This window comes from Eriocheir sinensis, chromosome 4 (assembly GCF_024679095.1).
Source record: "Eriocheir sinensis breed Jianghai 21 chromosome 4, ASM2467909v1, whole genome shotgun sequence".
NCBI lineage: Eukaryota > Metazoa > Arthropoda > Malacostraca > Decapoda > Varunidae > Eriocheir > Eriocheir sinensis.
The window spans coordinates 472052-487473 of NC_066512.1; the positions used below are offsets into that span (position 1 = coordinate 472052).

A 15422-nucleotide genomic window follows, 5' to 3' on the forward strand; every position below is an offset into this window, starting at 1 on the left:
GGCGGGCTTGTTCTTCTCGGTGCTTGAGGTGCGGCCGGAGGCCGAGGTGGGTGATAACTCTTCTTCACGGTCTGGTCGATCCATCACGTAAGCTGTGTACAGTAACAGGGGCTCTCACAGACCCTACACCTCGGTTTGGTGGAGATATTTTGGGGAAATTTTTGGGAGAATGGAGTTGGCAGAGTTCGGAAAGTAGTCTAGAGCTAGTGGATTCCACACACCGCCTTTTCTCTTTATATCGCATCCAATAATGAACAGATAAATAAACATGTTAACAATGTGCAAAAAAACTTTACACACACACACACACACACACACACACACACACACACACACACACACACACACACACACACACACACACACACACACACACACACACACACACACACACACACACACACACACACACGCAAACACACATATTCTCCTTCTCCTCCTCTTCCTCCTCCTCCTCCTCCTCCTGCTCCTCCTCCTCTTCCTCATCCTTCTCGTCGCACTCTGCCATTCCCTCCATTCCTTGCCACCAAACCCAAACACTCTCTCCCCTCCCACCCTGCTAGCTCCACTCCTCTCCTCTACAACCCCATATCCTTCCCTGCTACACCTCCCCAGCCGCCCCTGCCACCCCCCTACCGAGCCGACCTTCCTTGCACCACACTTAAAAAGGTGATGAAGGACTCCCCCGAGCTAGGCAGATAAGACCATATAGTTCCACCACCATTATCCTCCCTACACTTAACACCCTCCTCCCTGCTACCACACCCAGTCTTCCTTACCCCCATCACCCTTTTCATCTACCCCTGCCTCCCTCCCATCCCATCTCCCCCTACAACCCCCTTCCCCCCTCCTCCCCCTCCCGCCTCTCACTTCGGGTCCACACTCCATTAGTTGTCCACTGAGAAATATGAATATAATAGGCGTGGCATTACGCCTAACTGTGCACGGAGGACGAGGCGACGTGTCCGGAATACGAAACAACGGCGCGGAAGAGGAGGCGCCTACACATAATGAAGAGTAGTTGAGGAGTAGGGGCAGGGGAAGAATAACTAGGAGGAGGAGTACAAAGATGATAAAGATGAGGGAGGGATAAATCGGTGTAGGAGGAAGAGGAGGAGTCTAGAGATGATAAAGATGAGGAGTGAGAGAATAGGAGCAGATGAGGAGCAGGACTTGAAGTGCTCACAGACGTTGTGAAGATTGTGAACCATATCCGAGGGAGCGCAACAACTTCAAGGATTTCTAAAGTGCTTTGTGAAGAAATGGGCTCTGTCTTCTTTGTTCTCCTGTTTCACACGGAGGTACGTTGGCTCTCACGTGGCAAAGTTCTGAATCGCGTGCTGCAACTTCGAGAGGAAATAACGATGTTGTTGCAAGAAGGTCGAACCTCGAAAGAAAATCTTCTTCACGAAATGATGCAAGATGACTGTTTCGTAACAAAAGTTGCCTACTTGGCTGATTTCTTCTCTGAAGTGAATTCCCTGAATATTTCACTCCAAGGAAACCTTGCAATGCTGCACACAGTTCGTGACAAAGTGGCAATATTCAAGTGTAAGATTCAACTTTACGTGAAAAGAGTTCAGGACAGTGACACAACTTTCTTCCCTCTATGACAACTATCCTAGATTCTATGGCAGAATCTGAATGCAGTTTCCGTGAGGAGATCTTGGCTCATCTTCTGCCAGTGATTGGAGAGGACCTAACACCCCCACAAAGTGACGATGCAAATCAACAACAAAGAAATAATGGGAATAAAAGTTTCATCCTCACACCACTCAGCAACGATCAAAGAAGCAACGATGAAACAGAGCGACCCAACGAAATACCAAAAAATTAAAAATAAAGCAGCATCAGGATTAGCGTCCCGTTGGCAAGACACAAACACCGCCGAGGCTCGGAGGAGGAGGAGGCGGCGACGGCTCCCTCACGCCTGGCGCCGGAAAGATGCTTGCTGCTGTCTGCTGTGACTCTGGCGGCGGTGATGACGCAGGAGGCCTCTGGTGCCGAGACACGGGCGTTCAGAGCGGCCAAGACTGCGGCCCAGCACCACCCGGCCCGGCCAGGCATTCATCGAGGCCAACTGTACCCGACACTTGTGCCCTAATGTAACGCACGGTGCCCGACCTTAAGACCCCTTACTACTAACGACGCCTCGAGCGAGCCCTCCTCCTTTATATTCAACCAAATGAAACCTAACAATCCTCTGAGACGTCCACTCCCATACGTAGGGCTAATTAGGACAGGTGAACTCCTCAGGCAGCTCAACACAGTGTCCATCAACAGCTCCAAGGTATGTCGGCATGTGAAAGAGTATTGGTAGAGGATGGAGAAGTCTACAGAATCCTCACTTTACAGCAGGCATAAGTGCATGTAGCAAATCCTGAGTGACAATGACTGTCGCTTAACCCCGTCAGTGTCCGGCCCAGCTCAGCATGCCAAGAACACCCCTACAGGAGAACAGCTAGGCAGTTGACAGTAGGACAGAAGAGGCTTGTAGGGAAGAATAAATGTCATGGTGAGCAAACTATAGAATCACACCCTTTTTAACCTGAAACCACGGGTAATTCCAGAGTTGGGTGTGCTCAGAAATAGTTTTCATTGTCAGTGAAACAGTAATTGTCATTTGCTACCCTTTCTGTCATGAGTTATTTTTCATATGTTCATTACTGTTCATAATTTGTTTTAATAACTGAGCTCATTTGTGACTCCTTGCCCTGTGTCTGCAAGGAACTGGGGAGGTGATTATGGTGTCATTAAACTTATTATTACAGTAAAACCCCGATTATCCGAAAGCGGATTATCCGAAAAACCGGATTATCCGAAATTGATCTGGATAATGCAATTGAAAAAAAATTTCTATACTAAAACGTTATAAAACATCAAAAATAAATAAAAGTAACTACATATGTACTATATTAACACATTTAAAATTGATAAGAACAGTTAAAATGAATATGCTTTCTAATACGTATTGCCGAAATAGCTTGTAACGAATAGATCAATGTATTAGACAAAAAACATTAAACAAACTCTCAACAACACCACGTCCGCACCTTCGCCCCAGCAAGGACGTAGGTGCGGCGAACGAACAAACTACTGCACGACTACTCTCACACCGTACTCTCAAGACAACGACACAAACACGACTCCCCTCTCCACTCCATGCCACATTCCCCTTCCAACATACGAGTTGCGCGATAATATGAGTCATCATACTGTGTCTCCACCTGCACGATGCACGATGTTTAGCGTAGCGTGTGTTTGTTTGGTTTCATTGTTTACATCGTCAGTCGGCGGCAGTCGCGTCACACACTTCACACTGGGCAGTCGCATCGCGTTCTACCTGTGCTTCGACCTCACTTCTTTCTACATCACCATGCCGAAAGAAACCGGGAAAAGGAAGAAAGTCGATCAAACTGGCGGCCATAAATCCGGATTATCCGAAAAATCGGCTTATCCGAAAGAGGCTTCCCCCCTTCCATTTCGGATAATCGGGGTTTTACTGTATTATTATTATTATTATTATTATTATTATTATTATTATTATTATTATTATTATTATTATTATTATTATCATCACTGAGATCCATGAAAGCAGGTCAAGGGAGGATAGAAAAATGCTACAGACCCAAACCCTTGATGAGCAGACATGGATATAAAGGAGAAAAATAGAAGAAGGGAGTCAAACCCAGTGCCTGGTGAGTTGCCTGACAGCCATAACCTTTCTCCAGGAATGGTGGGACATCCGGCACAGCAAGGATGGGCTGGCGGAGGAGGAGCTGTCCGTGAGTGGCTGCAGAGTGGTGTGGTCCCGAGGTCAGGCTGGCCGAGTGGGGTCCCGGCAGGTTGTCAAGTGCATGACCTGAGACTCGGCTGTGATACAGGCCATGCTCGCCTCCTCCTACACCTGCCCAGACCAACCGTCCCTGCTGGGAGAACCTGTCCCTCAAGAACCCACAGGTGACCTTTGCTCTTTGACTATTAGTAAAATATGAGGTTGCCAGACCAGACTGATAGACTTTTTTTATTACAAGGGCAAAAACAAAGACAACAGCAACACACTGCTCCCAACAAAGGTGTAAAGAATGGGAGGCCAAGAGCTGTGTGGACTCCAATCACCACCCGCCGAGGGAAGCTTTTTTTTTTTTTTTTTTTTTTTTTTTACATCAAAGGAGACGGCTCAAGGGCAACAAAAAGAGTGCATAGAAAAAAAATTCCTGCTGCTCACCGCTCCGTGTTCTTGCTCTTATTTACGGATGTATTTATTTACTCGTTTTTTTTTTTTTTGTTCATTATTATTTTTTTTCTGCCGCGTGGTGTAATAATGCTGTGGTGATTCTCTCTTTTTTTTTTTCTTCATCCGCATCACTCTCCCATTCATCCTTGACCTTTCGTTTACTGTCATTGTCATCCACCTCGTCCTAGTTACAGTAGAGCCCCATTCAGCGCGAGAATTAGGTGGATGAAGCGGCCGCACTAACTGAATAAAGTAACCAATATGAAAAAAAATATTTGGTTCAGACGTGGGTCTGACTTTTGGGTTTGATAACTACTCAAAATAATCACTCACATTAAAAAAAAAAACCCTACGATTGGCTGGGCTCTGAAAACACACTTGTGATTCGCTGGGAGTCCGGTGACGTCATCGCCGGCGCTCACCCAGCCAGCGGCCTCGCTGCCTTAAGGCAGTGTGTCACACTGGCTGTTTTCTTTTAACCATTGTGGCTACTGGCAACGTCCGTGCACCCATCCGGGAGCGAGTTGTCGGTTCACCGTAACCTGGTGTCACACTGAGCCCTTTTTTTCCCACCGCGTTGGCGGCAGCTTGGACAACTGGCAAGTCCAAATTTTCCTGGTGTGCGTCACACACGGCCAAGGTCAGTTGCCCGTACCCACATCCACAACGTAAACAAAGCACTTGCCCTGTATCAACATGGCGTAAAGTAAGGGCTCTCGCAGCTTGTGCCGCGCATCATGGCGGCTTGGCGCAATTTTCAAAATTCAGTCGTGGTGGCTGCTCGCGCTAACTGAGGCTTTCGCGCTAATTAATTTTTTTCTTGGTAGATGGTGGCTTGTGCTAATTGATCTTGCGCTAAGTGGGGCTCTACTGTCCTTTTTTTTCTTCATCCGCTTTGCTCTCCCATTCATCCATTTCCTTGTTCTCTCATTTACTGTCATTGTCATCAACCTCGTTCTAGTTACCTTTTTATTTTCCTTCATCCACATCACTTTTTCTTATTTTTTTTATTTTCCCTTCGACACTCTCATTTACTGTCACAAGGATTACCTTTTGTTCTCGTACGCAGTCTTCCATCTGTTGCACTCTTCTGGGTGTGACCAAGCTATTGTGTTTATTTATATATCTACAATATTTACTTATTCATTTTTTATTTATTATGTATTTTTACTGTCGCAGGTTCAATCACACGCTCTGCGAAGCTTACGTGGAGGAAAACTGGTCTCCCGGCCAGGTGGTCATCAACCTTGTGGCCACGGACCTTGACGCCTGGGACCTGGGCAAGCTGAGATACACCGTCCTGCACCAGACCTCAGAGGCAGCCGTCACCATGAACAAGGAAGGTAGAGAAAGACTGAATTTACTTGTACTCTTGAAAGAGATTCGTATGGAGGTTTTACGCATTAATGTTATTGTTCATAGTTATAGTGGAAGTAGTAGTAGTAGTAGGAGGAGGAGGAGGAGCAGGGAAAGGCAGCAGACTAAAGAACTAAAGAAGGAGAAAAAAAAGAGCTGGAAACCTGCCTTTTTTCCCTCCCACATATCATTGAAGTTTTCCCTGAGATCATATTACAGTAACTTATCTCTTGACCTGCATTTCATACCTCAAGAAAACACATCACTAGAGCACGCTGTTGTGAGGCATTGATTGAAAGACACCCTAAACTTAACCTAACCTAACAAAACCCTGAACAGTTACCATACATCTTGACTCGGAAAACTCATATTTGCTTCCTTACTAATGAGACTTTCTATATAACAAAGAGAGGCCATTCTTTGTTGATTCATATTGAAAGACACCCTAAACTTAACCTAACCTAACAAAACCCTCAACAGTTACCATACATCTTTCCTCAGAAAACTCATATTTGCTTCCTTACTAATGAGACTTTCTATATAACAAAGAGAGGCCATTCTTTGTTGATTCATATTGAAAGACACCCTAAACTTAACCTAACCTAACAAAGCCCTCAACAGTTACCATACATCTTTGCTCAGAAGACTCATATTTGCTTCCTTACTAATGAGACTTTCTATATAACAAAGAGAGGTCATTCTTTGTTGATTCATAATGAAAGACACCCTAAACTCAACCTAACCTAACAAAACACTCAACAGTTACCATACATCTTTGCTCAGAAAACTCATATTTGCTTCCTTACTAATGAGACTTTCTATATAACAAAGAGAGGTCATTCTTTGTTGATTCATATTGAAAGACACCCTAAACTCAACATAACCTAACAAAGCCCTGAATAATTACCATACACTTGACCCAGAAAACTGATATTTGCTTCCTTACTAATGAGACTTTCTATATAACAATGTGAGGTCATTCTTTGTTGATTCATATTGAAAGACACCCTAAACTCAACATAACCTAACAAAACCTTCAACAGTTACCATACATCTTGACTCAGAAAACTCATATTTGCTTCCTTAGTAATGAGACTTTCTATATTACAATGTGAGTACCATCATGGCAAAACTTAAGAAAAACCACTCCAAACCAATATTCGTAGTAATTTAGCACGTGAAAGAATTATCATTATAATGCATTTTCGTATACGTTTTACCTTGGGGAGGGGCCAGGGGGGCAAGCCTCTTTAATTATAGATTTATGTGGCTTGGATTTTCTAAGTCCATTGTTATTGTTTCACAACCGCCTCTATACACAGACTGAGCCTCATACCTGCCTTGCAGTGCACCCAACAAACTAGTTCCTAAGTCAGTAATATCCAAAATGCGCATGGACTATAACAATTTCGGACAAAAAAACGGTCTTTTAAGAGTTTTACGTTATTTTTTTCTCTATATTAAAGCAACTAATGCCGCAGCTATTTGTATTTTCTAATACATTCGTAAAATATTACTACGCGAGGGTATCAGCGGCGGCACCTAACGGTGGGTTCCTGAAGTCAGTTGTTTTCAAGACGCCATAATGGATGGAAGGCCCGACACTCACTCCCTCAAAATATCAGTCTACTTTACCTTTCGGTAAGTGTTAACTGAGTATTTAACCTCTTTATTGGTGTGCATGTAGGTTGACAAAAGGACCGATTACTATCCCAGTACCGGGTCCAACAAAGACACGGGCGTGTCATGTGTCACATGGTGTGACAAGCACGTGTCAGAAAACAAACGGATATTGTTCAATGCGCGATACTTATAGTGGAGTTTGAGTAAAATGGAGGCCAGGGTCATACGTAGCAGTCGGTAGGTCACTCCCGCGTCAGTTAACAGCAGGAGCGTCAGTTCGATTTGGATGACAGCTGTCACAAATCTGTTTTATTTTGTACCTTAAACTACTCGGTAAAAATTATCTAGCATCAACTTACAAGAAGTGGATGGGTTAACCATCAGTATTGTACCATATGTAATTATGAAACATGACATTTCCCAAGAGTTGCTCGACTACGATTGGGGTGGTGGGGTGGGGGTTCAACTACGCTGACCATCCAATTACACGCCCTACACTCATCAACAGACCCGCTGCGGCGGCTGCTACGTTATATAGGAATAGATTACAAGAGTATACGTTAGGGAATTTCCTTTCTTTAGAGACTAGGGATTTTTCCAGATTTTGGGGATTTTTGTAGGGACATTTTGAAAGCCCATTTTTCAGTGATTTGTCCGTCCACCACCAACACCACTGTTCCCTACAGGGATTAATCGAGCTAACGACCACCAAAACCACAGCTCCCTAAAGGGATTAATCGAGCTAACGCCGCCGCCGCAAAATAGCTCGCATTCATTACCTGCCGTATGAAGCATCACTAGGTCTTCATAAATTTTTTTTCTACAAACGTTTGGTTAGCGACGGTACGCTTGGTTAGCAACGGTACGCTTGGTTAGTGTTGGTATGCTTGGTTGGCGATGGTACGCCTGGTTAGCGATGGTACGCTTGGTTAGCGATGGTACGCTTGGTTAGCGATGATATGCTTGGTTAGCGACTAGCCCACGCATGTGAGACCAGGTCCACCACGCGTGGTTATTTTTTTTTTTTTTTTAGAACACGCAGCCCAACGGCTGCCGTGCTGAGGGCCGGGTATAGCCTGGGCCTGTTCAGCCAGAGTCCCGGATGACCTTGAGTCATGCCTCAGGGCTGTTTTGGGGTGGTTAGCGATGGTATGATTGGTTAGCGATTAGCCCACGCATGTGAGTATACGGTAGGGATTTTCCTTACTTTCGAGACTAGGGAATTTTTCCTGATTTAGGGATTTTTCTAGGGAAATTTTGGAAGGCCATTTTTCAGTGATATGGGCTGCCCCGCAATACCCAGTTCCCCACAGTTCCCCAGGCTTGTCTCGGGGATTGGGGGGGCTGGGGTGGTGGAGGGGGTGGAGTGGTGATTCTTAAGATTTACCCTCAGAAAACTCACATTTGCTTCCTTATTAATGAGACTTTCTATATAACAAAGAGAGGCCATTCTTTGTTAATTCATATTGAAAGACACCCTAAACTTAATCTAACCTAACAAAACCCTGAATAATTACCATACACTTGACCCAGAAAACTCATATTTGCTTCCTTAATAATGAGACTTTCTATATAACAATGTGAGGTCATTCTTTGTGTATTTATACCATACAGACTTCACCCCTTCCCAGGCAGTCTATACACTGAGGCACCCCTGGATCGCGAGTCCCTGCCTGTGCACAGCCTCAAGGTGTCCGTGATGGACGAAGAGATCCGGGCCAGCTTCACGGTGGTGCGCGACAAGAACAAAAACCCACCAGTCTTTACGCTGCCGGAGTACCAGGCGAATATCATGGCTCCCAGGACGACCATTAGTCCAGTAAATCTAGCATAAAATTGTGCCCAACCTAAAACAAATTGCAATAGATTGTTTCTCACTTCTGAGTGACTTGACTAGTCCTCAGGTACATCATGCTAAAAATCCCCATGAATCCATGTGGTGGAAGGGGGTCAACGGCGGCCATTTTGGATTTTTCTTAAAAGTCATATATCTGGTAAAATAATAGTTTTATCAGGAAACACAACTCAATAAAAATTGTTCAGAATTGATTGTTTTATAGCAATGGCAGGTTATTTTACAAAGATAAATAAATATATAGGAAAAAATAATAAAATATTAAATTTTGATTGCTGATTTTATTTTCAAAGACATATTCCTCAGAACTAGTGGCATCCATGACAAAATGCATCGAAGTAAAAATTGTAGAACAAACTTTCCTCTTTTGAAATATATATACAAGTTTATGCATATTTTAAAAATTGACAAAGTTATGAGGGAAAATATACAGAAAGCCAAGATTGTTGCTTGCTTCTTACTGGTGCATCCCAGTCAGCTGATCGCCTGACTCGCTCAGTACAGAGCATGAAGAATGTGGAAGGTGGCAACACGTGATATTCCCATATCATCACTTTTCTTGTAAGTATGTTGCTACCTACGTCATTAATGGCTTTTATAATATTACAAGTGCTAAGTTAACATACTGGCAAAGTGATGATATTATTATTATTATTATTATTATTAGTAGTAGTAGTAGTAGTAGTAGCAGTTGTGGTAGTATTGTTGCTGTTGTTTTGTTGTTGCTGCTGCTGTTGTAAGTAGTAGTAGTAGTAGTAGTAGTAGTAGTAGTAGTAGTAGTACAGCATAGAAAATGATAAAGAATTAATGACAAATATTAGGTTAGTCTAATAAATTTACAGTGTAGCCTATTGTATACAGGTTGTGACACGAGTTTTGCAAATACTTTTAGAGGTGAAAGTTAAGTTGGAGATGCTCTATGATCATATGCTATTAATTTTGAACACCATAGCTTAGGAGAGTTATAGTTATTATTATTATTATTATTATTATTATTATTATTATTATTATTATTATTGTTATTATTATTATTATTATTATTATTATTATTATTATTATTATTATTATTATTATTATTATTATTTTATTATTATCATTATTATTATTATCATTAGTAGTAGTAGTATTGTTGTTGTTTTGCTGTTGCTGCTGCTGTTGTAAGTAGTAGTAGTAGTAGTAGTAGTAGTAGTACAGCATAGAAAATGATAAAGAATTAATGACAAATATTAGGTTAGTCTAATAAATTTACAGTGTAGCCTATTGTATACAGGTTGTGACACGAGTTTTGCAAATACTTTTAGAGGTGAAAGCACGTGTTATTTTAAGTTGGAGATGCTCTATGATCATATGCTATTAATTTTGAACACCATAGCTTAGGATAAGTTATAGTCCAATTAAATTACTTAGCAAAAGTAAGTTTTTCGCTCGTAGCTTCAAATTCTGTAAAATTCTGTAAAAGGAAGGGTTGTAATTCAGGGGAAAACCTGATTTATATTTGCAACCAAATATGCATGTTATTACAGGTCTACAACCTGGGATGGAATGTGCAATATGTGGCAAACAGTGTGGGGAAGAACCTATTGCAAAGCTGACTCAGAAGGGAAGCGCCACTGTGAATAGATGTAGTGAAGCACGTGGCAGTAATGTCAGGACTGAAATAGGACAGACTGTGCACACTGACTGCAGGAAGCAATTTACTGATCCACGTATAATTGCAGCCCATCAGAATAATTTGTATACTTCAGATGCACCTGCAAACCGATTCCTTAGGTCAAAAAAGAAAAGTGATGATATGGGAATATCACGTGTTGCCACCTTCCACATTCTTCATGCTCTGTACTGAGCGAGTCAGGCGATCAGCTGACTGGGATGCACCAGTAAGAAGCAAGCAACAATCTTGGCTTTCTGTATATTTTCCCTCATAACTTTGTCAATTTTTAAAATATGCATAAACTTGTATATATATTTCAAAAGAGGAAAGTTTGTTCTACAATTTTTACTTCGATGCATTTTGTCATGGATGCCACTAGTTCTGAGGAATATGTCTTTGAAAATAAAATCAGCAATCAAAATTTAATATTTTATAATTTTTTTCCTATATATTTATTTATCTTTGTAAAATAACCTGCCATTGCTATAAAACAATCAATTCTGAACAATTTTTATTGAGTTGTGTTTCCTGATAAAACTATTATTTTACCAGATATATGACTTTTAAGAAAAATCCAAAATGGCCGCCGTTGACCCCCTTCCACCACATGGATTCATGGGGATTTTTAGCATGATGTACCTGAGGACTAGTCAAGTCACTCAGAAGTGAGAAACAATCTATTGCAATTTGTTTTAGGTTGAACCCTAGATTTACTGGACTACATTCTCAAGGTGGGGAACAGGGAGGAGAATATAGGGAAAGAGGAAGAGAAGCAGAGAGAAAAAGGGGGAAGGGGAGAAGAAAAAAAAGAGATGAGGAAGAGGAAGAGAAAAATCAAGCATTTGTGGTGGATAGTGGAGTGTTTCCCATGTGGTATTGGTGTGCTGGATATCCCTTCACTGCTAGCCTGGTAACATACACTCCCAGGTCTTTCTCTGACTCTGTGGTGGATAGTGGAGTGTTTCCCATGTGGTATTGGTGTGCTGGATATCCCTTCACTGGTAGCCTGGTAACATACACTCCCAGGTCTTTCTCTGGCTCTGTGGTGGATAGTGGAGTGTTTCCCATGTGGTATTGGTGTGCTGGATATCCCTTCACTGGTAGCCTGGTAACATACACTCCCAGGTCTTTCTCTGGCTCTGTGGTGGATAGTGGAGTGTTTCCCATGTGGTATTGGTGTGCTGGATATCCCTTCACTGGTAGCCTGGTAACATACACTCCCAGGTTTTTCTCTGCCTCTGTGGTGGATAGTGGAGTGTTTCCCATGTGGTATTGGTGTGCTGGATATCCCTTCACTGGTAGCCTGGTAACATACACTCCCAGGTCTTTCTTTGCTTCTGTGGTGGATAGTGGAGTGTTTCCCATGTGGTATTGGTGTGCTGGATATCCCTTCACTGGTAGCCTGGTAACATACACTCCCAGGTCTTTCTCTGCCCCTGTGGTGGATAGTGGAGTGTTTCCCATGTGGTATTGGTGTGCTGGATATCCCTTCACTGGTAGCCTGGTAACATACACTCCCAGGTCTTTCTCTGCCTCTGTGGTGGATAGTGGAGTGTTTCCCATGTGGTATTGGTGTGCTGGATATCCCTTCACTGGTAGCCTGGTAACATACACTCCTAGGTCTTTCTCTGCCTCTCTGGTGGATAGTGGAGTGTTTCCCATGTGGTATTGGTGTGCTGGATATCCCTTCACTGATAGCCTGGTAACATACACTCCCAGGTCTTTCTCTGCCCCTGTGGTGGATAGTGGAGTGTTTCCCATGTGGTACTGGTGTGCTGGATATCCCTTCACTGGTAGCCTGGTAACATACACTCCCAGGTCTTTTTCTGCCTCTGTGGTGGATAGTGGAGTGTTTCCCATGTGGTATTGGTATGCTGGATATCCCTTCACTGGTAGCCTGGTAACATACACTCCCAGGTCTTTCTCTGCCTCTGTGGTGGATAGTGGAGTGTTTCCCATGTGGTATTGGTGTGCTGGATATCCCTTCACTGGTAGCCTGGTAACATACACTCCCAGGTCTTTCTCTGCCTCTGTGGTGGATAGTGGAGTGTTTCCCATGGGGTATTGGTGTGCTGGATATCCCTTCACTGGTAGCCTGGTAACATACACTCCCAGGTCTTTCTCTGTGGTGGATAGTGGAGTGTTTCCCATGTGGTATTGGTGTGCTGGATATCCCTTCGCTGGTAGCCTGGTAACATATACTCCACGACTTTCTACTCATGCTCATCCCTATACTGTCCAAACCCCTTATGCAAGAGTTAACCAGCATCTTCACTCTTTCATCCCTCACACTGGTAAACTCTGGAACAATCTTCCTTCATCTGTATCATCAGGACACCTCTCCTCCCGAAATTGACCTCTGATTTTGGACACTCCTTTAACCTCTGTTCGGGAGCAGTGAGTAGCGGGCTTTTTTTTTCTTTTTTTCTTTGTGCCCTTGAGCTGTCTCCTTAGCTGTAAAAAAAAAAAAAAAAAATCAGTTATACACTTTTAACACTTGCCCGAAGATGTGTTCCGGCCCTATGGCTTTCCTTCCATCTAAAGTTTCCATCAGCCTCAACAGTTCCCCTTTCTCAACCTTTACATAATTTAGCTTCTCTTCAGTATGATTTTCAAGCCCCCTGTCAAAGTCGGTCTCTTTCGTAAACACTTTATGAAAATTTTTATTTAATATTTTTGCAATTTCTTCGTCCTTCTCGTAGAATACACTTTTTTCTTTAAGTGTTTCCGCTCCTGCATTTCTTTCTAACTTCCTTTTCCTTCCCTTCCTTCCTTTTTTCTTTTTCTTTTCTTTCCCTTCCTTCCTTCCTTTTCTTTCCTTTCCTTTCCCTCCTTCCTACCTTCTTTTCCCTTCCCTTCCTTTTCTTTCCTTTCCTTTCCTTCCCTTCCTTCTTTTCCCTTTCCCTTCCCTTCCCTTTCCTTCAATAACCTTCCCCTTCCTTCCTTCCCTTCCTCTCCTTTCCTTTCCCTCCCTTCCCTTCCCTTCCATTTATGAATTTGTAAAACATTTTTGGTTCTTCCTCACAACAAAAAACTATTCTTCTTTCAAATTTAGCTTCCTCTTCTCTCCTTATTTTCACATATTCATTTTTTTCTTTTTTATATTTGTCTCTGTTATTCTTATTTGGTCTTGTCTTTAAATTCAATATCAGTACTCCTCTTCATATCAGTCCAGTCTACCCCAGCGAAGAAACTCTTGAGTCCAACGTAATCTGCCTTTGCATAATTTTTCCATTTTTCCTTATAATTATGTCTCATCCCGATATTCATATCTTTCCTTACTTTTCATCTGCGTGTTTCAATCTGACTGTGTGTGTGTTTATTTGCATTTTCTGAAGCTGTATGTGTGTGTGTGTGTGTGTCCATCTGTATGAGTGTGTGTGTGTGTGTGTGTGTGTGTGTGTGTGTGTGTGTGTGTGTGAAGAAGCTGTACAAACAGTAAATTGATTCATTGGGTTTCCAACAACGTGATGTAAGAGACGTGTAAATACCAGCAGCCAAGTATTGGGGGAGCCAAGGCCCCGGGTGCGCGGTTTCGGGGGCGCCAAAATTGGACACCAGAATTTTGAATTGTAAGAAATATAAAATAAAATAAAAACTTCTCCAGTTGAGTCAAAGTGTGATTTTAGCTGCGCTGTTCCTATAAAGTACACACCTTTGAGGTCGCTGGTGTTCCACGGCCTGACATTTGATAGCTACTTTTACCGAGGACTATATGATCACCAGATCACTGTACTGTCCCAGGTGCCAAATTTTAAAGATTCGCCACTGGTAAATACATTTCTTCTCGTAGAATTTCCTGTTTTACTCCAATCCATGTGTGTGTGTGTGTGTGTGTGTTACTCTCCTGTGCACTGAAGCAATGATTCACAGCCTAAAACAGTTAGGAAATGTGTTAAGGATGAAATAGGATGCTCGGAAACGGTAGTCTGAATTTTATGGTGAAAGATCCATCCTGCCGGGGGGGACCTGGAATGGACGGGGCAGCTTGGGGCAGACTGTCAGGGGTAGAGGAAATAATAGAAAGGGAGGGGAAGGGAAAGGAAGGAAGGGAAGGGAAAGGAAGCGATAGGAAAGAAAGGAAATGGAAAGGAAGGGAAGGGAAAGGAAGGAAGGGAAGGGAAAGGAAAAAAAGGGAAGGGAAAGGATAAAAAGGGAAGGATAAGAAAGGAAGGGAAGGGAAAGGAAGGAAGGGAAGGAAGGGAGGGAAAGGAAAGGAAAGGAAAGAAAAGGAAGGGAAGGGAAGGGAAAGGAAGAAAAGGAGGGAAAGGAAAGGAAGGGAAATAACAACAACAACAGGATGCTAATGAGTCTGTTTGTCCACAGCTCCAGAAAACGACGAAAGGAAGAACCAAAGGAAGGAAGGAAGACCATCTCAGAAGACCCCAGAGTCAGCCCCTACAGTCCATCATAGTCCAAGAAATAGCTGAAGGAAGTCTAAAGTCCAAGCAACCTTCCTTTTTTTCTGATTCAAGTTGTCTTTACCTTTAGCGAGGGGGCAAGGCGACCATGGACCTCTCCCTTCCTTTTCTTTCCTTTCCTTTCCCTCCCTTCCTTCCCTTCCCTTCCTTTTCTTTCCTTTCCTTTCCTTTCCTTTCCCTCTCTCCCTTCCTTCCTTTTCTTTCCTTTCCTTTCCCTTCCTTCCTTCCTTTCCCTTCTTTCCTTTTCTTTCCTTTCCTTTCCCTCCCTTCCTTTTCCTT

General features: G+C 42.9%; 1 protein-coding gene across 1 annotated transcript; it reads left to right on the forward strand.

The window, feature by feature from the left end:
• The first annotated feature begins 2197 nt into the window (after positions 1–2197).
• LOC126982114 (protocadherin gamma-C5-like) lies at positions 2198–9050 on the forward strand. Its single transcript, XM_050833903.1, has 4 exons — positions 2198–2290; positions 3732–3960; positions 5417–5580; positions 8848–9050. Exons 2-4 carry the CDS (start codon positions 3734–3736, stop codon positions 9048–9050), a joined length of 594 nt encoding a protein of 197 aa, XP_050689860.1. The 5' UTR covers positions 2198–2290; positions 3732–3733.
• Positions 9051–15422: the final 6372 nt, after the last annotated feature.